Source organism: Thalassophryne amazonica, chromosome 2 (assembly GCF_902500255.1).
Source record: "Thalassophryne amazonica chromosome 2, fThaAma1.1, whole genome shotgun sequence".
NCBI classification, from domain to species: domain Eukaryota; kingdom Metazoa; phylum Chordata; class Actinopteri; order Batrachoidiformes; family Batrachoididae; genus Thalassophryne; species Thalassophryne amazonica.
In genome coordinates this window covers 65,201,544-65,226,784 of record NC_047104.1, presented here as the reverse complement: position 1 = coordinate 65,226,784, position 25,241 = coordinate 65,201,544, and the positions used below count along the sequence as shown (strand labels likewise).

The window sequence follows — 25,241 nt, the reverse complement described above, 5'->3', positions numbered from 1 at the left end:
AGGACAGGAATTTTTTTTTTATTCTGGCCCGGGATTGGAATGGGACAGGAATTTTTCTGTGGGAGCAGGATGGAACAGGAGTGAAAATGTACTCCCATGTCACTCTCTAGTTGGTTTCTGCGGCGACGCTGTTTGGCTCCTGCTGCAACGCTTAAGCTAAACGTAGCATGTGGACATTGCAAACCTTTAGACCCTCTAAAGTTTTTAAAAGAAGAACAGCACATCTGTGTCACGGACCAACGTCGACAGAGAAAAGATGGCGAGAAAGACTGTTTGAAAAAGTCTGATAAGGACAAGAATCCGTGGAATTGTCGCTGGCTTCATGAACACAGATGAAACGGGAAAAGGGAACTGTGCCATCAGGAAACACGGTAAGAATTTTTCTCTTTCTGGAAAATAAACATTGTGCTGTTCAAACAGGATTTTGGACAAGATTATGTGGCTTTTTTCATTAATCTAGACTTTCTTTCATTGTAAAAAAGACTGTGGCTTTGAATGGATTTACATGAATTTACACAAGAATATAATTGAGTTTTTATTAAGGTAGACTTTTTTCCATGGGGAAAAAGACACCGTGACGTTGAGTGGATTTCCAGGAATTTACACAATATGTTGTTTTGTTTTTGTTTTTTACTATAATGTATGTTATTGATATTTTACCATGATTTTCAAAATATTCTACATGGTTTAGCTGTGGTTTTTGAAATGCTGTAACAGTCTTTTCAGTCTTCATGAATTTCATGTAGTTTAATTGTTCTGAGTTCATGCATAATTTGGTTTACAATTAAAAGGAAAATCATTCCAGATCCAACTTCCACATCATATTCTGTTATTTCAACATGATCATTGACAGTTCAAATGAAAGGTTGAATATAGGGTCATTTAAATATGCACTAATTTTGAGATTTTTGTTCCAGGAGATGCTGAAAATGTATCATTAGATAAAAAATGAATTTGGTTTCTGGGATCCCGCGGGGCCCCGACACCCCGGCTCCTGCAAATTTTTCTCGGATTTCACACTTTTCATTTCACAGCCCTGATAAGGTTAAATATATCCCAGCATGCCTTAACCCAGCCACTACACCCTACTATTGAGGTGGGCGCCATTACTGAGGTATTACCTAGATTTAAAGAATTTGATAGTATCTCACTAGGCATGCCGACGAAACTCGGAACGTTAACAAAAAGCACAACCTGTTTATTTGATCCTATACCAACAAAACTGTTTAAGGACTGTGCTGGAAATTATTAATCTCTCATTAAGTTCTGGATCTGTTCCTAAATGTTTTAAATCTGCAGTGATTAAACAATTACTTAAGAAACCAAATCTTAACCCTAATGTATTGAAAACTATTGGTCAATATCAAATCTATCATTTTGCTCTCATTCTGGAAAAAGTGGTGTCACGGCAGCTCGTGGACTATCGTATTGAGAATAATCTCTTTGAGCCACTGCAGTCTGCTTTTAGAAAATATCATTCCACAGAGACGGCTGTCACTAAAGTGGTGAATAATCTTCTGCTTGCAATGGATTTGGACACCACTATGGTTCTTGTGCTGTTAGATCTCAGTGCTGCATTTGAGACCATGGATCATCATATTCTTCTTGATAGGCTGGAAAATCATTTTGGGATTACTGGGAGTGCCCTTGCATGGTTGATGTCATACAACCCCAATTGCAATGAAGTTGGGACATTGCGAAAAATGTAAATAAAAACAGAATACAATGATTTGAAAATCCTCTTCAACCTATATTCATTTGAATACACCACAAAGACAAGATATTTAATGTTCAAACTGATAAACTTTATTGTTTTGTGCAAATATTTGTTAATTTTGAAATGGTTGCCTGCAACACGTTTCAAAAGGCTGGGACAGTGGCATGTACAATGTATTACATCACCTTTCCTTCTAACAACACTCAATAAGCGTTAGGGAACTGAGGACACTAAGTGTTGAAGCTTTGTAGGTGGAATTCCTTCCCATTCTTGCTTGATGTACAACTTCAGTTGTTCCACAGTCCGGGTCTCTGTTGTCGTATTTTGTGCTTCATACAACCCCTGGCAAAAATTATGGAATCACCGGCCTCGGAGGATGTTCATTCAGTTGTTTAATTTAGTAGAAAAAAAGCAGATCACAGACATGACACAAAACTAAAGTCATTTCAGATGGCAACTTTCTGGCTTTAAGAAACACTATAAGAAATCAAGAAAAAAGATTGTGGCAGTCAGTAACGGTTACTTTTTTAGACCAAGCAGAGGAAAAAAAATATGGAATCACTCAATTCTGAGGAAAAAATTATGGAATCACCCTGTAAATTTTCATCCCCAAAACTAACACCTGCATCATACCAGATCTGCTCGTTAGTCTGCATCTAAAAAGGAATTATCACACCTTGGAGAGCTGTTGCACCAAGTGGACTGACATGAATCATGGCTCCAACACGAGAGCTGTCAATTGAAACAAAGGAGAGGATTATCAAACTCTTAAAAGAGGGTAAATCATCACGCAATGTTGCAAAAGATGTTGGTTGTTCACAGTCAGCTGTGTCTAAACTCTGGACCAAATACAAACATGGGAAGGTTGTTAAAGGCAACATACTGGTAGACCAAGGAAGACATCAAAGCATCAAGACAGAAAACTTAAAGCAATATGTCTCAAAAATCGAAAAATGTACAACAAAACAAATGAGGAACGAATGGGAGGAAACTGGAGTCAACGTCTGTGACCGAACTGTAAGAAACCGCCTAAAGGAAATGGGATTTACATACAGAAAAGCTAAACGAAAGCCATCATTAACACCTAAACAGAAAAAAACAAGGTTACAATGGGCTAAGGAAAAGCAATTGTGGACTGTGGATGACTGGATGAAGTCATATTCAGTGATGAATCTCGAATCTGCATTGGGCAAGGTGATGATGCTGGAACTTTTGTTTGGTGCATTTCCAATGAGATTTATAAAGATGACTGCCTGAAGAGAACATGTAAATTTCCACAGTCATTGATGATATGGGGCTGCATGTCAGGTAAAGGCACTGGGGAGATGGCTGTCATTACATCATCAATAAATGCACAAGTTTATGTTGATATTTTGGACAATTGAAAGGATGTTTGGGGATGATGAAATCATTTTTCAAGATGATAATGCATCTTGCCATAGAGCAAAAACTGCAAAAACATTCCTTGCAAAAAGACACATAGGGTCAATGTCATGGCATAGGGTCAATGTCAATGAGCAGATGTGATTTGATGCAGGTGTTAATTTGGGGGATGAAAATTTACAGGGTGATTCCATAATTTTTTCCTCAGAATTGAATGATTCCATATTTTTTCTTCTGCTTGGTCTAAAAAAGTAACCGTTACTGACTGCCACAATCTTTTTTCTTGATTTCTTATAGTGTTTCTTAAAGCCAAAAGTTGCCATTTGAAATGACTTTAGTTTTGTGTCATGTCTGTGATCTGCTTTTTTTTCTACAAAATTAAACAACTGAATGAACATCCTCTGAGGCCGGTGATTCCATAATTTTTGCCAGGGGTTGTAATGCGGCACACATTTTCAATGGGCGACAGGTCTGGACTGCAGGCAGGCCAGTCTAGTACCCGCACTCTTTTATTACGAAGCCACGCTGTTGTAACACATGCAGAATGTGGCTTGGCATTGTCTTGCTGAAATAAGCAGGGACGTCCCTGAAAAAGACGTTGCTTGGATGGCAGTATGTGTTGCTCCAAAACCTGGATGTACCTTTCAGTATTGATGGTGCCATCACAGATGTGTATGTTTCCCATGCCATGGACACTAACACACCCCCATACCACCACAGATGGTGGCTTTTGAACTTTGCGCTGGTAACAATCTGGATGGTCTTTTTACTCTTTTGTCCAGAGGACACAACGTCCATGATTTCCAAAAACAATTTGAAACGTGGACTCATCAGACCACCACACACTTTTCCACTTTGCGTCTATCCATTTCAAATGAGCTCAGGTCCAGAGAAGGCGGTGCCTTTTCTGGATGTTGTTGATGTATGGCTTTCGCTTTGCATGGTAAAGTTTTAACTTGCACTTGTAGATGTAGCGATGAACTTTGTTAACTGACAGTGGTTTTCTGAAGTGTTCCTGAGCCCACAAGGTAAGATCCTTTACACAATGTTGTCGGTTTTTAATGCAGTGCCGCCTGAGGGATTGAAGGTCACGGGCATTCGGGTCATTCCATGTCAATTCAGCGATTATTTGAGGGGCCTCACACACTTTGTCTCAGATTTTCTTTAAATTTTAATCAAATATTCCCAGACTATTCAGAATAGCAAATCTGAAGGTTGAGGCCTGTAGGCCAAATAGTTTCTGAGATATGGCCAATTTAGTGTGCATGGGGTCTGCCGTTTTTTAGGCAAAAATTATGGCTGTCATTTCTGGAGCCATGTTCAAGGTAGAATATCTCAGCAAATAATGGACCTAGAGGCCCGAAATTTTCTGTGGCAGTTGTCATGGACACCCAGACTTGGACTATAGTCAAACAACAGACATTGACACTAAACTGTGAACTTTATGTATGCTCAAACTATGGAAAATATGACATTGACTCTTGCGAGCATCTGTGTTTGAGACACTGAAGCATACCATTACACTCAAAGAAGCCTTTCTATTTCTTGGCTCCTTAATACCAGCTATACTGGCTATGAAATATGTAAATTTGGCATATCGGTGGTAAACGGTTATTGTGGGAGAAACCTCTGAATTCTGAAAAAACATTTTGTGGTTGAATTATATTAGAAGAAAAGCTCATGTGGGCAATAAATAAACTGTCCAAACTAATTCCATTTTGAAGGTATTGATATCTACTTTGTGTTATAAACATGGCCTTCTTTATGAAACTCCATCCTGGTTAATTTAAGCATCCGATTATGGCTAATTTGTGCACTCGTGAATGTATTTCTTGTACTGAAATGACAATTTCATTTTAATTGTGTGCACACACTGCATTCATGTGATTCATGGAACACCCCAGAATGCTTGCACATAGATCTGCCAGGGGGATTCCCCAATGTTTCCACGGTTACTAGGCTTGTATCCATCTGCATGATGAGCAATGCAGTGAATGGGGTACTGCGTGTTCAAAGCTGCTGCTGTCAATCTAGTTGGAGTAAGAATGGCTGCACATCTTCCTCCCTGTTCTTTTTGGTCTGATGAAAGTGAATGTCATCACACTTCTTTCTGCAGGTGATTATTTTGATGATCTACATTTCAAATTTCTTTAAACAGACCAATAAACACTGAATGCAGCTTTTCTATTGGTATTGATCAGTCTTGTCAGAGTCATGTAATGCTTTGGAATAACACTTTTTAATTTCATGGTTTCTTGTCGGAAACAAGGGGTCAAGCCCATCACAGACTTAGATGATGCAACAAGAGAACTTCTGCTTTGCAGATCAGGCACATCACACAACATCACACTCATCATGCAGGTGGATTTGTTCTGAATAGTCTTGGAATATTTGATTAAAATTTGAAGAAAATCTAAGACAAAGTGCGTGAGGCCCTTGTTGAATTGACATGGAATGACACATTCAGTGTTGGTTTTTGGCCTCGCCACTTACGTGTACAAAGTTCTTCAGATTCTCTGAATCTTCTGATTATGTTATGGACTGTAGATGCTGGAATCCCTAAATTCCTTGCAATTGAACATTGAGAAACATTGTTCTTAAACTGTTGGACTATTTTTTCATGCAGTTGTTCACAAAGTGGTTGTCCTCGCCCCATCTTTGCTTGTGAACGGCTGAGCCTTTTGGGGATGCGCCTTTTATACCCAATCATGACACTTGCATGTTTCCAATTCAGTGTTTTTTGAGCATTCGTCAACTTTCCCAGTCTTTTGTTGCCCCGTCCCAACTTTTTGAAACATGTTGCAGGCATCTATTTCAAAATAAGCAAATATTTGCACAAAAACAACAAAGTTTATCAGTTTGAACATGAAATATTTTGTCTTTGTGGTGTATTCAATTGAATATAGGTTGAAGAGGATTTGCAAATCATTGTATTCTGTTTTTATTTATATTTTCTACAACATCCCAACTTCATTGGAATTGGGGTTGTACTTGACCAGTCATTCTCACTGTGTTTTGTACAGTAACACTACCTCTATCCTTAGTGACATGAAATTTGGGGTTCCACAGGGGTCAGTCTTGGGCCCCCTGCAGATCTCCCTTTATATAGCACCCCTTGGGCACATATTGCAGCGCTTTGGGATTATCTTTCACAGCTATGCTGAAGATACTCAGTTATACATGCTGATAACTGCTGGTAATCTCATTCACATAAAATCCTTAGAAGATTGCCTTGCATCAGTGAGAAGTTGGATGTCTAGAAACTTCCTACTTTTAAACTCTGATAAGACTGAAATGATGGTTCTTGGCCCAGTGAGACATCTGCATCAATTTGACCAGTTAATGCTTAGCCTAGGCTTGTGTGTCATACATTACACTTACAAAGTAAGGAACCTTGGGGTAATTTTTTGATCCTACATTGTCCTTATTACGAGGACTGCTTTCTTCCACCTGTGAAATATAGCGAAGATTTGTCCCATCCTGCCTATGGTTGATGCTGTGACCCTGATCCATGCATTTATCTCTTCTAGATTGGTCTACTGCAATGTTCCATTTTCTGGTTTACCGCAGTCCAGCATTAGGGCTCTCCAATCAGTTCAAAATGCTGCAGCCAGACTTTAGACACAAAGCAGAAAGTTCAACAACATTACACCCGTTTTGGCATCCCTTCACTGGCTTCCTGTCCCAGTGAGATCAGATTTTAAGGTTCTGCTACTAGTCTATAAAATTGTTCACGAACTGGCACTTTCCTACCTCGCTGACCTAAGTAAACCTTACGTACCGGCCCAGGCTTTACGCTCTCAGGGTGCAGGACTACTTTGTGTCCCTAGGGTGAATAAGAAGTCTGCGGGTCATAGAGCTTTGTCTTATCGTGCCCCTGGTCTGTGGAATGATCTCCCTGTGTCAGTAAAACAGTCAGATTCTGTGGAGACTTTAAAGTCTAGACTTAAGACGCACTTATTTTCCCTTTCGTATGGCTAGCATAGTGGCATAGTATAATTCTACGCTTTTTACACTTTTAATTCATTTTATTAGGAAATGGAGCCTGCCGCGGCCTCAACTTTACCTAAATTCTGGGTCTTACAGTAAAGCTTAGGGCTTGTGGCCGGCGATCACCTTAGCATTTCCTGTTTTTCTTGTTGATTATTTAGTATTTGTTGTCTTCTATTAGTATTGTATTTCTATTAGTATTTCTTGTCTTTCTGATGCCTGATTCTGTTTTTGTTTTTTTCCTCTCTGTTTAAGGTGCAGCTCCATCCAGAGATGGGTGTGGTATTTGTGCTGGAGACCCTCCTGTCCTGTGCACCAACAGCATTTCCCGTATATTCATTTTGTGAATTGTTCTGTAATTTATGTCTGTAGCATGACCCAGGCAGACGGTCGTCCCTTTGGGTCTGGTCTGCTTGGGGTTTCTTCCTTGTGGGAGTTTTTCCTTGCCACTGCTGCTCTGGGGGTTGGTGGGGTTGGACCTTGCTTGTTTGAAGCGCCTTGAGGCAACTCTGTTGTGATTTGGCGCTATAAATGAAAATAAATTGAATTGAAAATCATGTGGTCACTTCCAGGTGTTCGTAGTCTTAACAGCTTCAGTCATGTTCCAACATCTTTAAACGGGGTAGTCCTAGTGAATATAGCTTTATACTTGTTTGATTGCTTTCCAGCGGGGTAAAAATACTGAAATGCAGCATTGTAGCAGTTCTGAGAATGCGGCCGGGCGGAGGGTTACTTTGTTTTCAAGCGGGTTGCCAGGTACACATATTATAAGCCAGCTAGTTGCCAGGTCTTCACTTTATGAGCCAGCCTGATGGGACTCATAGGAGGCATGCTGGAGTAAGCCATTTCATCCTGTTTTTCCACTCTTTCTGGATCATGGGGATCGTAATTGGGCACCGCAGTCTCGTTTGAGGGCGGGCACTAAAGGGGTAAAATATATACACGTGTAATTTCTCTACTTCCGGGGAAAATATCACTGTATTTTCTGTGGGTTTTTGGGCAAATTACACACAGACAAAGTGAAAATGCAAAGAAAAAGTGACTGGTGGGAAAGTGGACATGTTTATGACCCAGAGCACAAACATGTCCAGGCGGTTTTGCAGGTGAGAGAGCGCAGCTACTCTGATTAGCTGTGTAGGTTAATGCTTGGTTCACACGACAGGATTTTAAAATTATCTGTAGGTTTCCAAAACCTGAGAGACCACACACGTGAAGATAAAAATCATGGATCTAACAGGTTTGGTCGTACAGTGTGTGGTGTGCAGCCACACGGTAAGGACAACAACACCACACACGAACAGATTTCACACACGAACATTCAGACAGGAAATCTCGCAAAATCTCTCGATTTTAAACGTGACTTCAGAGTAAACAAATGGAGGTACTTTGTGGACTATTTACAACAGGGAAACAACGATAGAAAAAGAAAAGATGCTCTTTAAAGGAGTGGAGACAGCGCGACCACCAGACTTTCTGGTAAGTCAGAACAGCTGTTTTGATTTTATTTTCCGCTCCATACGTCCGTCACCTCGCTTTCTGATTGGCTGCATGTCACATTCAGCAGGCTGCATGCTCGTTTGTGGTTGGAGGACACCACACGCTACGATATCGGGCCAAAAAAATCCAACATGTTGAATATCCCCGATTTGCGATCGGAGCGTTCCTGACGCCCTTCCGAGCAGATCAGAGCGCTCTTAAAACACCACACACGGCAGGAATATCTGATAAGATTATCTTTAGCGTCATCATGATTGTCGGGGCGTCCTTAAGATTGTCGGAAGGGGAAGATCGGGTTTGATATCGGCCTAATTATCCTGCCGTGTGAACCAGGCCTAACACTTACCGACGCAACGTCTTCCATTCACCTTGTCTTCTCTTCTCCGTTGGGGGGGGGGGGGGGGGGGGGGGGGGGGTCACTTTTGCAACTACTTTGGTGATTGCAACCACAAACAAAACAGTACAGTGGTCCCTCGTTTATCGTGGGAGTTACGTTCTAAAAATAGCTCGCAATAAGCGAAATCCGCGAAGTAGTCAGCGTTATTGGCTAGGCCTCTCCATGACCTTCTTACAGGAATGCTTCGCTTCATAGTGGAGTACAGCGGAGAAGGATTTTCTTTCACCAAATCAGATCAACTCTAGGCTTGCATCTCAGATGTACCTTCTGGCAGTTTGTAGCTAAACTTTCAGGTCTTCTTTTTAAGAAAATTCTCCTGTATACTACTTCATCATGAAGCTCTATAACTGGTGATACAAAATGCAAAGCTTGCACTGTGCACAATTTCTCCAGTCACAGCCACAGCAGCCTATAAATTCTGGGTTGCCTGGGTGTCTTGGTGGATTTCCTCACTCTTCTCCTTCTTGCACAGTCACTCAGTTTTTGAGAACTGTCTACTCCATACAGATTTACCGTAGAGTGCCATACTGTTTGTATTTCTTAGTAATTGATGTAAATAAAGCCCTGGTCTCACCAAATAATGAGCGATGACTAATGAACTACTTAGTGGTGTTTTATTTATTTTTTTGGTACGAGTGGAGTTATTCAACAAATGTGGGAGAATAGTGGTCTTAGAGGCAGAACATTCAGCTAATGAGGCTCATCTCTGAACGTGGTGCTAATTTCGAGAAGTTCAAAATTTTACAAAAACTGGGGGGCAGTTTGTGTACGAGGTACTACGAGGACAAACAAGGATTTGAGAGGCATGTTAGTGGTGAGGACGAGGCTGTTAGAAGCCCATTACCCGAGTTACCTAGCGGCTACGAGGACAGGACAGGCTATTTTGGATAGTCTATTTTGCTCCGCCCTCTCGCACACAGTTGTGAAAATCCCACCTGTTTGTGTGCTGGACGCTGTATATAAGTTTCTTTGGTAGCGGATTAATCATTTTCACTCATTTGGCTGTTGAAACACCTCTAATGTGGTGTGCGCACTGACGCAATCACTGCACTCACTCGCAGTGTTTTTTAATCGTTTGCGCAATGTTCATATACGTGACTCATTATTTGGATAAATAACAAATCCATACATGCTCATTATTCATGGCTTTATTATTCAGTGGGACCAAAGCTTAAAGTCCAAGACACATTTTTCAGTGCCATCTTTACCATCAGAGAGCCTCATCCACAACTACCACAAAAGACTCCGAGCTGTCATTGATGTTAAAGGGGCATACACTGTATTAAGAACAGGGGTATTTAAAACTTTTAATCAGGGTCATTTGGTAGTTTCTGTTAATATTTAAAAAGAGTAACAGTTGTTTCACATAATGGCTTCACCCAACCATAATCATGAGTAAAAACATGCTTATGTGTCATCATTCATATTCTCTGAAAAACAAAAATTCTGCCAGGGGGTATGTAAATCTCTCTCTCTCTCCTCTTCCTCATCATCTCTCATCTCTCTCTCTCTCTCCCTCTCCCCCATCCTCTCTCTCTCTCTAATCCTCTCTCTCTCTCTCTCTCTCTCTCATGTCTCTTGTGCAGTGTTACTGTGCTGCCTTCTGTGTGCTTGCATCATGTGTATGGCGTAGATCACAGCAAAAACCGGGGAGAGCTGACATTTGCCATTTGGATATGCTTGTGTATTTTGGGTCAGTATGAATGCTGTGAAAACGAAAGTTCATAAAACAAATATTTGTTGAGAATGACCGATTTTAGCAAAACCAGTAAACAGTGGACTGGAGTTCTGGGTTTTGAGGTTTTAAATGTGGTTATTGTGGTTCATGTTAGTTTTAGCAGAGTTGTTAGTGTTATGATTTATTGTGTGTGGGTTTTTTTTTTGTAGTCCAATTGGTTTTAGTCATTTTAGGTAAGGTGTTATGTTGCAGTTACCATGAGTTGACTTAAGTGTCATGCACCCGGTACCATAAATGAAAACTGGAGTGCTTTTAATGTCTTCACCACAGTCTTTGTCAAATTACAAGCACCTGCTTATACAGCAGAATGCAGGAATGACAAAAAGCTCTGCTTGCGTGCGTGTGTACAATTTTCATCACGCACAGACTGGGGAGAGCTGAAATTTGCCATTTGTTATGTCTATGTATTTTGGGTCAAGGATGAATGGCACCAAAACCGAACATTGATAGGACTAATATTTTTAGAGAAGCTACATATATTAGTTAACAACACTGAATAATGGACATTGATATTTGCAATCATCTATATGCTAAAAGTGTGTGTACGTGGCTTTTTTTTTTTTTTGTAAGTTCAATGTAAATGCATAATATTATTGCAAATTCATTAAAATACATGGATGACACAAGAAAGTGAAAACACTTATTTCCAGTGTGATCCATTTAAAAATCAAATGATAAAATAGAAGTAAAAATAGATATACTGATGCTAATAATAATAATAACAGTGTGCATATGATAACAAGAACCTAAACAATTTATAGACACATTAAGACAGTAAATTAACATTAAAAACATACGTAATTAACAGGAAATAAAAGGGTTGAGTTATTCTTCTAAAAACTTGAGGTCTAACATTCTAAAAATATTCTGGACTCACACCATTCCAACTCATTATAGAAACGTCGCACAGTTTATTACCACCCTTGAAAAATGCCAGCTACCTATTTTGTAAACATTACAGAATCTAGAGCCCATGGATCCCCACAGGCAACATGGTAGTAAAGGATGTATACATACATATTACTTCTCCCACTGGCTGACTGTGATGAACACAACAGGCTGTATCATTGCTCCTCAATAATAACAAAGATAATTACAACTAGCGTATTGCCCGTGGGGATCCACAAGTTCTTGATTGGCTCGTGTTTGTAAAATAGGTAGCTGACATTTTTCAGGGGGGGATAAATTATGCAAAGTTTCTGTAATGAGTTGGAATGGTGTGTGAGTCCAGAATGTTTTTAGAACCTTAGACCTCAACAGTTTCTAGAATAACTCAACCCTTTTATTTCCTGTTAATTATGTAATTTGTTAATTTACGGTCTTAAAGTATTTATAAATTGTTAAGGTTATTATTATTATTATCAATATTATTATTATTTTATTTTATTATTACTTCTATTTTGTCATTTGATTTTTAAATGGGCCACAATGGAAATAAGTATTTTAACTTTCTTGTGTCATCCATGTATTTTTGATGCATTTACAATTTATATTATGTACTTGCATTAAACTTACTAAATAATATCATGCACATTTTTAATATATAGCTAATTTACTGCCCCCTGCTGGACTAGTGTGTGAGTCCAGAATGTAAATATCAGTGTCCATTGTTCAGTGTTGTCAGCTAATATCCGTTGATTTTCCAAAAATATTTGTCCTATCAATGTTACATTTTGGCGTCATTCATCCGTGATCCAAAACAGGGCTGGATCCAGAGTGAAAATCTGACATGCATTTTTGCCCAATGATAAAATAAAAATCGTACCCGTCTTGTTATTCAATAATCTTCATTCTTTTATTCGTGTGCAACATACACTGTCACACTTCTTTTAATATATTTATTATATTTCATGGACCATAGTGAACACTTCGTATTTGTATAAATATGATGTCCTAAAAAAAACACTATAACAAAAATTGACTGTAAACAGGATCAAATTTATTGCCAAAATCTTTCAATTATAAATGGTAAATGGACTGCATTTATATCGCACTTTTCCATCTGCATCAGACGCTCAAAGCACTTTACAATAATGCCTCACATTCACCCCGATGTCAGGGTGCTGCCATACATGGTGCTTACTTCACACCGTGAGCAATAAGGGATTAAAGATCTTGCCAAAGGGCCCTTAGTGATTTTCCAGTCAGGCGGGGATTTGAACCCAGGATCTTCTGGTCTCAAGCCCAACACCTTAACCACTAGACCATCACCTCCCAATTATACCTGAATCTATATATGATTTTTTTTTTCAATTGATAAAATCAATAAAAATGACTGCATATATTCTTAATAATAATATATTGTGATACAGACAGTATTTTTTTCATTGATACCAATCAAAATTAGAAACAGTCCAGCAGGTAACAATATTCATCATGTCCATGACTAAATATACTAAAACAAATACATCACAATTGTACACATGTCACAGTTGTGATGTGGGTACATTTGTGATGTATTTGTTTTAATATATTTAGATTTTGTTGTGATTTGGCACTTTATAATAAGCCTTTTAAATTGAAATTGAACATTTTATTGAGTCTTAGAGTAAATGTTTCTGTGTAGGCTCTCAGTTGTCCAGGTGGTTTCCATAGTAGAGAAGCTTGAATCTTCGACTGGACTGTGTTGCTTGACGCGAGGAATTTTCGCTTCAAATTGCAGAAGCTTCCTCAGCTAAAATTCTTGCTCTGGTAGTCTGACTTCTGTCTTGACTCTTGTAGAGAAGAATAAACAGAAGCCAACAAAAGCTGGAGTTTTTTTAAACCTAACCTGACCCCTCCTACCGAGAGGCCGACTGCTATAGGGTAGTGACTAAACAGTAGCTCTAATTAACACCTATTGTGCTCTAGTTAGCACCCTCCTAATGACAGGGCAGCTGTCCCTCCTAATGGTGGGACGGAAGTCTCTCCTGATGGCTCCCTTGACGACTCTCCTGATGATGTGAATGACTCATTACCATGAACAAAAGACTGAAACTGCTTTGACCTGAGTACCCCATTGTAAACAGGGGACAAAGTGTGTCTCAGACCCCCTCCCCGGTTAAGGATGGGTTTCAACTGTTTAACATAGAATGCTTCCTTGACACCTCTCTCAAACCATTTCTTCTCTCTGGCTAAGATTTTAACTTCCTTGTCCTCAAACGTGTCTGTTAGTGTCTTTCAGGTGGAGATGAACTGCAGACTGAGGTCTATTTGCACCCTCTCTGCGGTGCTGGTATAGCCTTTTGTGTAAAGGTTGCATAGTCTCACCTATGTAGTGTTCATTACAGTTTTCCTGACATCTGATAGAATACACTACATTGCTGTGTTTGTAACTAGGGATCCTGTCCTTAGTGTGAACTAATTTTTGTCTCAAGGTGTTAACCGGTTTAAAGTAAACTGGGATTTTGTGTTGTCTGAAGATCCTCTGTAGTTTTTCCCCTACTCCTGCTAAATAAGGGAGAGACACTCTTCTTCTTGTCTCCGCCTCCTGTCTATCTGGTCTCTTTGTTTTCTGGGACTTCTGCACTTTGTCCAGGGACCATCGTGGGTACCCACATACTGTGAGGGCTTTCCGTACAAGTTGTTGTTCTTTAGTCCTTCCCGTACTTTCAGTGGAAGTAGTTTTAAAGATACACCCAGACAAATTAGTGACCAACAGGGAAAATTGGGTAAAAGAATCTGTCCGACAGGGTTCTTACACAGACAGAAAAGGATGTTCACTCTAAAGGACTAAATTTCTCAGTGACCCCCTAACATATACCGACAGAGATTACATCACTGCAGTAGAGTCAGCCATTAAACATAACAGTTTGTCAGTCAGAAGCTGGGACCTCTGACTAAGAGTCACAGCAGTGCTAACAGTGCTAAGCCTCCTCCTCCAACATCACAGGAGAAGAACAGAAAGCTTTGTCAGCACTGCAGACGGACCAAAGCATCCTTATCCTGCCAGCAGATAATGCAGATTGCACGGGGTCCCTGAACACATCACCTGCGAGGCCAAGATCAACAACTTGCTCAGTGACTCCAGTACATACGAAGTCTGAAGAGACCCCACACGAGCGGCTATAAGAAGAAGAAAATCTTATCTACCTCCAAAACCTGGAGAAAGAGGAGGGACTCATCGACAGACAGACATACTACAGACTGTACCCTGGGGACGCCACTCCATGCATCTATGACTGCCCAAAATCCACAACAGGACGTGCCCACTCAGCCCTATTGTATGTAGCACAGATTCCATCACATACAATTTGCCAAGCACCTCAGTGGATTTTGGCTCCTCTAGTGGGTAACTCAGACCCACCATGTGGAGAACACACAAGATTTGTGAACAAGATCAAGGACCTGCAGCTGGAGACAGATGAAACTATGGTGTCATTTGATGTGACATCATTGTTCACCTGCATCCCCACCGCTGAGGCCATCTCAGCTGTGAGGCAGAGGACTGCTGGAGGATGTGTCTCTACTTGAAAGGACCAACTCACACCAGCCACATCTGCCAACGCTTGGAGATCTGTCTTAACACCACGTATTTCCTGTTAGGGGGAATTACTACAGGCAGATCCATGGTTGTGCGATGGGGTCTCCGGTAATCCCCCATTGTGGCAAATCTGTACATGGAGTGAGTGGAGAAGACAAGCCTTGACGTATTTCACGGGCATCTCTTCCCAGTCACTGGTTCAGATATGTCGATGACACATGGGTTAAAATCAAGGAGGTTGAGGACTTTACAGAACACATCAACTCGGTGGATTCCAATGTCAAGTTCACAACGTGATGATGCCAGAAACAACCATTTAGCCTTCTTGGACTGTGATGTTATGATTTGGAGAGAACAGGCAGCTCCAAACAGGGGTTTACAGAAAACCCACTCACACTGACCAATATCTGCTCTTTGGCTCAAACCACCCCCTTGAACACAAGCTCGGGGTGATCAGGACTCTTCAACATAGAGCCCTACAGGTGCCCACAACTGCAGAGGGAAGGGCTAAATCAATCAATCAATCAACTTTTTTTCTTGTATAGCGCCAAATCACAACAACAGTTGCCCCAAGGCGCTCCACATTGCAAGGCAAGGCCATACAATAATTATGAACACAGTCTACGTCTAAACGCAACATAACCAAGGGATGGTCCAGGGTCACCCGATCCAGCCCTAACTATAGCCTTAGCGAAAAGGAAAGTTTTAAGCCTAATCTTAAAAGTAGAGAGGGTATCTGTCTCCCTGATCTGAATTGGGAGCTGGTTCCACAGGAGAGGAGCCTGAAAGCTGAAGGCTCTGCCTCCCATTCTACTCTTACAAACCCTAGGAACTACAAGTAAGCCCGCAGTCTGAGAGCGAAGCGCTCTAATGGGGTAATATGGTACTACGAGGTCCCTAAGATAAGATGGGACCTGATTATTCAAAACCTTATAAGTAAGAAGAAGAATTTTAAATTCTATTCTAGCATTAACAGGAAGCCAATGAAGGGAGGCCAACACGGGTGAGATATGCTCTCTCCTGCTAGTCCCCGTCAGTACTCTAGCTGCAGCATTCTGAACCAACTGAAGGCTTTTTAGGGAACTTTTAGGACAACCTGATAATATGAATTACAATAGTCCAGCCTAGATGAAACCAATGCATGAATTAGTTTTTCAGCATCACTCTGCGACAAGACCTTTCTGATTTTAGAGATATTGCGTAAATGCAAAAAGGCAGTCCTACATATTTGTTAATATGCGCTTTGAATGACATATCCTGATCAAAAATGACTCCAAGATTTCTCACAGTATTACTAGAGATCAGGGAAATGCCATCCAGAGTAACGATCTGGTTAGACACCATGCTTCTAAGATTTGTGGGGCCAAGTACAATAACTTCAGTTTATCTGAGTTTAAAAGCAGGAAATTAGAGGTCATCCATGTCTTTATGTCTGTAAGACAATCCTGCAGTTTAGCTAATTGGTGCGTATCCTCTGGCTTCATGGATAGATAAAGCTGGGTATCATCTGCGTAACAATGAAATTTAAGCAATACCATCTAATAATACTGCCCAAGGGAAGCATGTATAAAGTGAATAAAATTGGTCCTAGCACAGAACCTTGTGGAACTCCATAATTAACTTTAATGGTTTAATTACTGCCACCTTAAGGCCTGTGGTACATAGCCACTAACAAAGATAGATTGATCATATTTAAGATTGAAGCATTAAATAATGGTAGGACTTCCTTGAGCAGCCTGGCAGGAATGGGGTCTAATAAGCATGTTGATGGTTTGGATGAAGTACTAATGAAAATAACTCAGACAGAACAATCGGAGAGAAAGAGTCTAACCAAATACCGGCATCACTGAAAGCAGCCAAAGATAACGATACATCTTTGGGATGGTTATGAGTAATTTTTTCTCTAATAGTCAAAATTTTGTTAGCAAAGAAAGTCATGAAGTCATTACTAGTTAAAGTTAATGGAATACTCAGCTCAATAGTGCTCTGACTCTTTGTCAGCCTGGCTACAGTGCTGAAAAGAAACCTGGGGTTGTTCTTATTTCTTCAATTAGTGATGAGTAGAAAGATGTCCTAGCTTCACGAAGGGCTTTCTTATAGAGCAACAAACTCTTTTTCCAGGCTAAGTGAAGATCTTCTAAATTAGTGAGACGCCATTTCCTCTCCAACTTACGGGTTATCTGCTTTAAGCTACGAGTTTGTGAGTTATACCACGGAGTCAGACACTTCTGATTTAAAGCTCTCTTTTTCAGAGGAGCTACAGCATCCAAAGTTGTCTTCAATGAGGATGTAAAACTATTGACAAGATACTCTAACTCCCTTACAGAGTTTAGGTAGCTACTCTGCTCTGTGTTGGTATATGACATTAGAGAACATAAAGAAGGAATCATATCCTTAACCCTAGTTACAGCGCTTTCTGAAAGACTTCTAGTGTAATGAAACTTATTCCCCACTGCAGGGTAGTCCATCAGGGTAAATGTAAATGTTATTAAAAAATGAAAGAAGAACAACTTGTACGGAAAGCCCCCACAGTATGTGGGTACTCACGATAGTCCCTGGACAAAGTGCAGAAGTCCCAGAAAACAAAGAGACCAGATAGACAGGAGACGGAGACAAGAAGAAGAAGAGTGTCTCTCCCTTATTTAGCAGGAGTAGGGGAAAAACTACAGAGGATCTTCAGACAACACAAAATCCCAGTTTAATTTAAACCGGTTAACACCTTGAGACAGAAATTAGCTCACCCTAAGGACAGGATCCCTAGTTACAAACAGAGCAATGTAGTGTATTCTATCAGATGTCAGGAAAACTGTAATGAACACTACATAGGTGAGACTAAGCAACCTTTACACAAAAGGCTATACCAGCACCGCAGAAAGGGCGTAAATAGACCTCAGTCTGCAGTTCATCTCCACCTGAAAGACACTAACCACACGTTTGAGGACAAGGAAGTTAAAATCTTAGCCAGAGAGAAGAAATGGTTTGAGAGAGGTGTCAAGGAAGCATTCTATGTGAAACAGTTGAAACCCAGCCTTAACCGGGGAGGGGGTCTGAGACACACTTTGTCCCCCGTTTACAATGGGGTACTCAGGTCAAAGCAGTTTTCAGTCTTTTGTTCATGGTAATGAGTCATTCACGTCATCAGGAGAGTCATCAAGGGAGCCATCAGGAGAGGCAAAAGCATTTCCTTTCAGACATTATTGGCATGAATGTCTTTCCATATATCTGAGCTGAGCTCTTACAGTTGCTGTGCTTCACTTCAGGATGTAATTTTAAAGAAATACAGCACGTTCATTTTGGGAGGAAATTTTAGTCGATTGTATTTCTTGTCTGTATTACGTTTTGAAAGAGGTGTCATTTTTATTTAAAGCAGCAATTCATTTTGAAGTTATTAATTCCGACCGGACTCTGTCTCGGCAGAGAGCCGCGCAGTTTCGAACTGTGTGAACGGAACAGAGGATGATTCTCGTTTCTTGACTGCAACAAGACAAGAGTCCCAGTTAGTGACTTTAGTACACACAAAAGTGACTCATGATATTTTAATGGCTTTGAGAGGGGTTAAGAAGCGGACTTACCGCTTCTGAAGAGCAGCGAATCAAAGAGCCACGAGCCATTGAATTGAAGCATTGCTTCAATGGTTCACGGCTTCAAAGTGGAGTCGCGCTGCAGAAACGGTTGATTACAGAGCCACTGCAGACCAAACCCTGAATATCCGACTATTTGTTCATCCGTATGACTCTGAAACTCAGAAAAATGCGTATAATTTACGGACTATAGGTTGACATGAAAACCGAAGCTGTGTTCACCACGGGACACACTCGGCACTATTCGGGATTATTCAAGATTTTTTTTGTTTTTTTACCGATGACGAGTGATGTGTAAAAAAAAAAAAAAATTGACCGATGCAAGTTGCATCGGTCCAAACCGGTCTGGATCCGGGCCTGCAAAACACATAAGCATACCAAACAGCAAACGTTAGCTCTCTCCAGTTTGTCCGTGATTGAAGTTATACGCACGCATACACAAAGAGCTTTTTGTCTTCTATCACAAGCAGATGCTTTTATTTTTACACACCCACAAACAGAGACAGTGGCGGAATACATCAAACGTAGTGCACTTCTCACTCATGGTAATGGCAACATGACACTTAACTAAACTGACTAAACCAATTGAACTGCAAAAACACAGTGAATCAATAACATTAACAACACTGTTGAACTAACACTTGTTTTTGTGACCTGGTGCTCAGTATTTGTGTTTGTGTCTCAACAGAATGGTGTTAGCATTATGGTGCAGGTTGCCCTAGGCCCTGATGCCTCTGGAGAGAAGGTAAGTCCACCTTAAAGGGAAACTCAACTAAACTAAAGCCACTTTTCCACTACAAAGCTCCAGCACTACTCGGCTCTACTCGTTTGGTTCCAAGCGCGAGCTTTTTCCACTGCAAATGGTACCTCTTCAATGTGGACGGGGTCAGCAGAGCAAACTGCAGTGACGTTGTTTTATACGCGACACAAACATAAACAATGGTGAACTCCGTGTGTTTACTGCTATTTGAGTTTTTTAGAAGTTAATACTTTAAAGCGGAGCACGGAGTTAGCTAGCTCGATAGTTAGCAGTCAGCTAGCTCACTGTGTCTGCGTACATGAGACAACGATGTTACTTTAACACAAGTTTAGACTCACAATCTTAGTTTGTTAAAGTGTGCTTCCCACCAATGGGAAAATGAACGTTAAACGGTGCTTTCAAGCAGACTACAGTCACAAAAACACTTACCATCCGTCGCTTCCAACAAAGCCGAGTCGTGGTCATTCTGCCTCCCGTTGCTCGCCGGTGTTGTCCGTAAACAGCGTTCCTGCGGTCGTACCGTTTCCAGCCCTTTTACGGTCCGACCTACTCCGGTCATTGTGGTCCTTTAATCACTTTTAAGCTTTTTCAGCTGTTCTCCTGAGTTGCTGTAATGGCCGGTGAGGCCGAGTGTCGGCCTCATTTCGGATCGCTTCATCCACTCTGTATTTTCCTCCTCCGCCACCAAACATAAACGTCCGCAGCTCATCCACAGACCACGGTTGGGTTTGGGCGAGTAAAAAAAAACAAAAAAAAAAAACGCCGTGAAACGAAAGAAAACGACGGTCGCTGTAACGCCGCTGTGACTATGTTAAAAATGGGCGTGTTTTGATTTTCCTCTCGGACGGCACACCAGACTCATCCAGTGACGACGTTCTCTGACCAATCAGTGGCCGGCAGCCTGTTGACGTCACATTTTTGTATCGGCTCGGCTCGCTTGGTAACGCACTCCCGAGCATGTACGAATAACCTACCCGGACTAAAACTACCCTAATGGAAAAGCGAAAAAACCGAGTAGAGTCGAGCCGAGTAGTGCTACTTTTGTGAAGTGGGAAAAAGCGCCTTAAGGGGCCTGTCACACTTGGCAAGAATGAGCACGAATGTAGCCGACCCAGGCAGAATGTCATAAAATCCATAATTTGTGCCACATCTGGGAAGGAATAAGAATTGCAGAAGATAACCGTCCGACTACACAGACTGTGCTCCCACCCGCCCAGACTGATTTGTGCACACGCCATATGCATGAACCTCTTAATGCAGTAAAATATGAATGAAACATATTAGCACAGACAGCTGTCAGAATGCAGTGAGAATATAACAGATGCGCTTACATTGCTGTACGAGTGAGGTCCAATGGCGGGTGGAGGAAATATAATCCAGCAGCACTCGAGGTGCGCTTGTGGTACATTCAGGCATAGTCGGGACATTCGGCCAGCATCTGAAATGGCAGACCATTTCAAACGGCCCCTTGAATGTGATCAGAATGTTTCAAATGTCATTTGCATGCCATATAAATATTTAGATTGCGGTCAGCCTGCACTCCGACCACCGTTCGACATTTTCCCTCCTTGACCGCACCTTGACTATTTTGCATGTGCAAAACATTCGAATGAAAGTTCGGATTTGGCCTCTAGTGTGACAGGGGGTACAAGTTTCTAAGATTCCGAAGTTGTAACATTTTGGTATTTCCTCAAAATGTAAAGGTTCTGCATGCTTTCACTGTTTATCTTACAGTTTATATTTATTTTCTTCATATTACAGTCAGTCACTTTGACTACAGTGAATTGCAGAACAGGATGTAGACATTTTCTTTTCTGAAACAGCCCCTCTGATCTGCACTGCTTGCTGTTGGAGTCCCCTGATGGGAATGGCAGGCTGCTTCACTAACTCTGGGTTTTTGATTGCTTGTTGCTCTTTTATAGGCGCAAGGTAACATGGTGTAGGTCCCTGCGAACCCCAGGGTTCCTTCTGAGAAAGTATGACCTGCCTTATTACTTGTACATTAAAGATTCTTTTTTTAGTACATCAGATAATATTGATGATCTTAGTGAGATTGTCTTGAACAGGATGAAGGAGTTAAGTTAGTTATAATTCTTTGCAGAACTTTAACGCCGTAGTTGCTTTGATGATGTTTAAAGATTTTCATGTTAGTGTGGTATGGTATGTCGATCAAACAGTTCCCATAGGAGTTTTGTGCTAAAATTGATTTTCTTGCTGTTTTGAATTCTATAGGGGCCAGATTGTCAGAAAATGATGGGGTTCAAATTTTCAGACTGCTGCCCCCTTCTTCAAGGAGAGAGTTAGTCCAGTGGAAAAATTGAAAGAGAGTCAAATTGTTTTATAATGTACAATAACATGTTTGCCTCCTTTTAAGGATTGGAAAATATTTGCCTAGGTTCCAACCTTTAGTTCAAGCGGTATAGCCCCATAATGGTTCAAAGTCATCCTGAGGTAAAATTTACCTGATGCTCAGATTTTGTTGAAACTGGTGACAAGTTGTTTGTATTGTCTCATAGGATCCAAAAATGTACTATTTTACAGTGTGTGGCGTTTGGTTGGATAGTTAAATGGCAAAATGTGTCAAGGGTCCACATGGTCTATGGGGCTCAACAGGACTCTCCCTGGATGTTGCTATCACCAAATCAATTAAAATGCATTTTCTGCTTGTGTATGACAAGAGGAATCATTTCGCACCACTTTCAGTAACATCTGAGCATTTACCCCAGGATGACCTTTAATTTCAATTTTCAATTTCACTTTATTTTCATTTATATAGCACCAAATCACAACAGAGTGGCCTCAAGGTGCTTCACATAAGTAAGGTCTAACTTTACTAACCCCCAGAGCAGCAGTGGTAAGGAAAAACTCCCTCTGAGGAAGAAACCTCAAGCAGACCAGACTCAAAGGAGCGACCCTCTGCTTGGGCCATGCTACAGACATAAATAACAGAACAATTTACAAAACGAATATACAGGAAATGCTGTTGGTGCACAGGACAGGAGGGTCTCCAGCACAAATACCACAACCATCTCTGGATGGAACTGCACCTTAAACAGAAAGGAAAAAAACTAAATCAGGCATCAGAAAGACAAGAAATACAGTATAATTTGTCAGCATTAAACAACAGGAAAAACAGGAAATACTAAGGTGACCGCCGGCCACTAGCCCTAAACTTCACTAAAAGACACAGAAGTTGAGGCTGCAGCACGCTCCGTTTCCTAATAAATGAATTAAAAGAGTAAAAGCATAGAACTGTACTGTGCCAGTATGCTAGCCATACAAAAGGGAAAATAAGTGCGTCTTAAGTCTGGACTTGAAAAAAGTCTCCACATAATCTGACTGTTTATTGATGCAGGGAGATCATTCCACAGAACAGGGGCACGATAAGAGGAAGCTCTATGACCCGCAGATTTCTTATTCACCCTAGGCACACAAAGTAGTCCTGCACCCTGAGAATGCAAAACCTGGGCCGGTGCGTAAGGTATACAAGGTCTGTTAGAAAAGTATCGGACCTTTTTATTTTTTGCAAAAACCTGATGGATTTGAATCACGTGTGCTTGCATGAGCAAACCTTGAACCTTCGTGCGCATGCGGGAACTTTTTCACACCTGTCAATTGCGTCATTTCCTGGTAAGCAGCCTTTGTGTGGGACGTGTGCAGTGCGCTCGGCGGATTTTCATTTCAAGGAAAAAGACGGAACGACTGGAGCAGCGCCGCATCAAATTTTGCCAGAAACTGGTCGACAGCCAGGTGGAACCCATTCGGATGATTCAGACAGCTTTCGGTGACGATGCTTTGGGCATCACACAGATTAAAGAGCAGTACAACCAGTTTAAAGACATCCGCACAACGGTGGAGAGCAAGCCACGCTCCGGTTGGCCATCAACATGCTGAAAACCAGATCATTTCCAAGGTGAACGCTGTGGTGATGCGGGACCGTCGTGTGACTGTCCGAGAAATTGCGGAAGAAGTGTTGGAAGTCTCACAGGACATGCTGTGACATGCTTCCACAATTTCCCGGATAGTCACACGACTGAAAAGTCACCGAAAGCCGTCTGAATCATCCGAATGGTTTCCACCTGACTGTCGCCCAGTTTCTGGCAAAATTTGATGTGGGGCTGCTCCAGTCGTTCCGTCTTTTTCCTTGAAATGAAAATCCGCCGAGCGCACTACACACGTCCCACACAAAGGCTGCTTACCAGAAAATGATGCAATTGACAGGCGTGAAAAAGTTCACGCATGCGCATGAAGGTTCAAGGTTTGCTCATGCAAGCACACGTGATTCAAATCCATCAGGTTTTTGCAAAAAATAAAAAGGTCCAATACTTTTCTAACAGACCTCATAATTAGGTCAGCTAGGTAGGAAGGTACCAGTCCATGAACAGTTTTATAGACTAGTAGCAGAACCTTAAAATCTTGAACCTTTAGAGCCCCTGTACCTGTGTAACTATTATGGGTCTTTCACACTGAACGCATTGGAAGTGTCAGAGGCGTCAAGAATCGGTCTAAAAAGCATTATTTTCAATGAGGCGCATTGCTTTTTAGCGGCGTCAGAAGCATCGCATCAAAAGCCGAGCTAAAGCGACGCTTCTGACAGGGGAGTGCGGATCACCTCTTGTCGGTAGGCTGATGTGGTCAAAGTTCAACTCAGTCCAACTTTCAACGCTCTGAGCTGTGACGTAGCTTCGCGCTGTCCAATAATAACGACGCGTCGGGCCAAAACACGGAAGACTAGGCAGAAACTACTGATCTGTACAAAACAGGTCAGTGTAGAAACCACTGATCTGTACAAAACAGAAACGTTCCACAGGACTGCTCATTTATAGAGCAGTTTTCTGAAGAAAGACCCTTGCATTTTTTTTTTACCTCAAAATTTCTGATTACTGTTTTAAAAAAAGTTTAGAACACTTGTAATTAAAATAGCTAAATAAATAAATAAATAAAAGGTTTTTTAGAAACCTTTCTTCATCTGTAAATTAAAACCACCTGTAACCTTGGAGATTTATTTTTAGACAAATAAAATAACATGGAAATTTGTACATTTTAAGTCTGGTAGATTATTCATATCTCATTTCAAACAGAAAAACAGACACTGTAAATAAATAAAGATGTTTATTATAAATGCAACAGGAGAATTTAAGAATGACTGCAGTATGATTGTAAAGTAGGATTTCTGTGACATAAACCTCATGATGAATTTTTTTTTTATTTAGTAATTTCAACTTGTAGTTTCATCAAAATTTGTGATTGTCTTTAATGTTGTGATCAGGACAGAATAATTTCTAAAATATGAATTTGACTAGTGATTGTGAATGTTTTAAAATTATACACATTAAGTGGAGAGCTTCTACCTGTGCAAATGTCTTCTGACTTTGATTTTGTGGACATTTTTAATGATCCATTCATTTATTGTTAAAATATGAAATGAAACAACGTTTTAAAAAATTAATACAATGTTGCTGTTTAAAGAGCCTTTTATTTAGAAGCAGGTGATGCTATGCTAGATTCTCAGGACCAGATGAAGGTCTCATCTGCAACTTTAACTTCTGGTGTTGTTGTTGAAGACACTTTTCTCCTGTTTTGAAGAGCAGAGATGTTTTCTTCCGACTGGGCTTCATGGTGTTCAGCTCATGAATGGAAGTTTTTGAAGTGCAGCTGTATTTAGGTTGTCTGCACAGCAAATGTTCCTGATTGGGACAAATAAAAAATATTTCTT

At 40.8% G+C, this 25,241-nt stretch overlaps 1 protein-coding gene across 2 annotated transcripts in view; it reads left to right on the top strand.

Annotated features, from left to right (window-relative positions):
• The window catches only part of zgc:123258 (uncharacterized protein LOC641502 homolog), a 118,542-nt gene that overhangs the window by 60,062 nt on the left and 33,239 nt on the right, over positions 1–25,241 (top strand). For both annotated transcript variants that reach the window (XM_034186925.1, XM_034186917.1), the window contains exon 11: positions 19,454–19,510. In XM_034186925.1, coding sequence (XP_034042816.1) covers positions 19,454–19,510 — 57 coding nt within the window. The remainder of the gene's footprint in view (positions 1–19,453; positions 19,511–25,241) is intronic.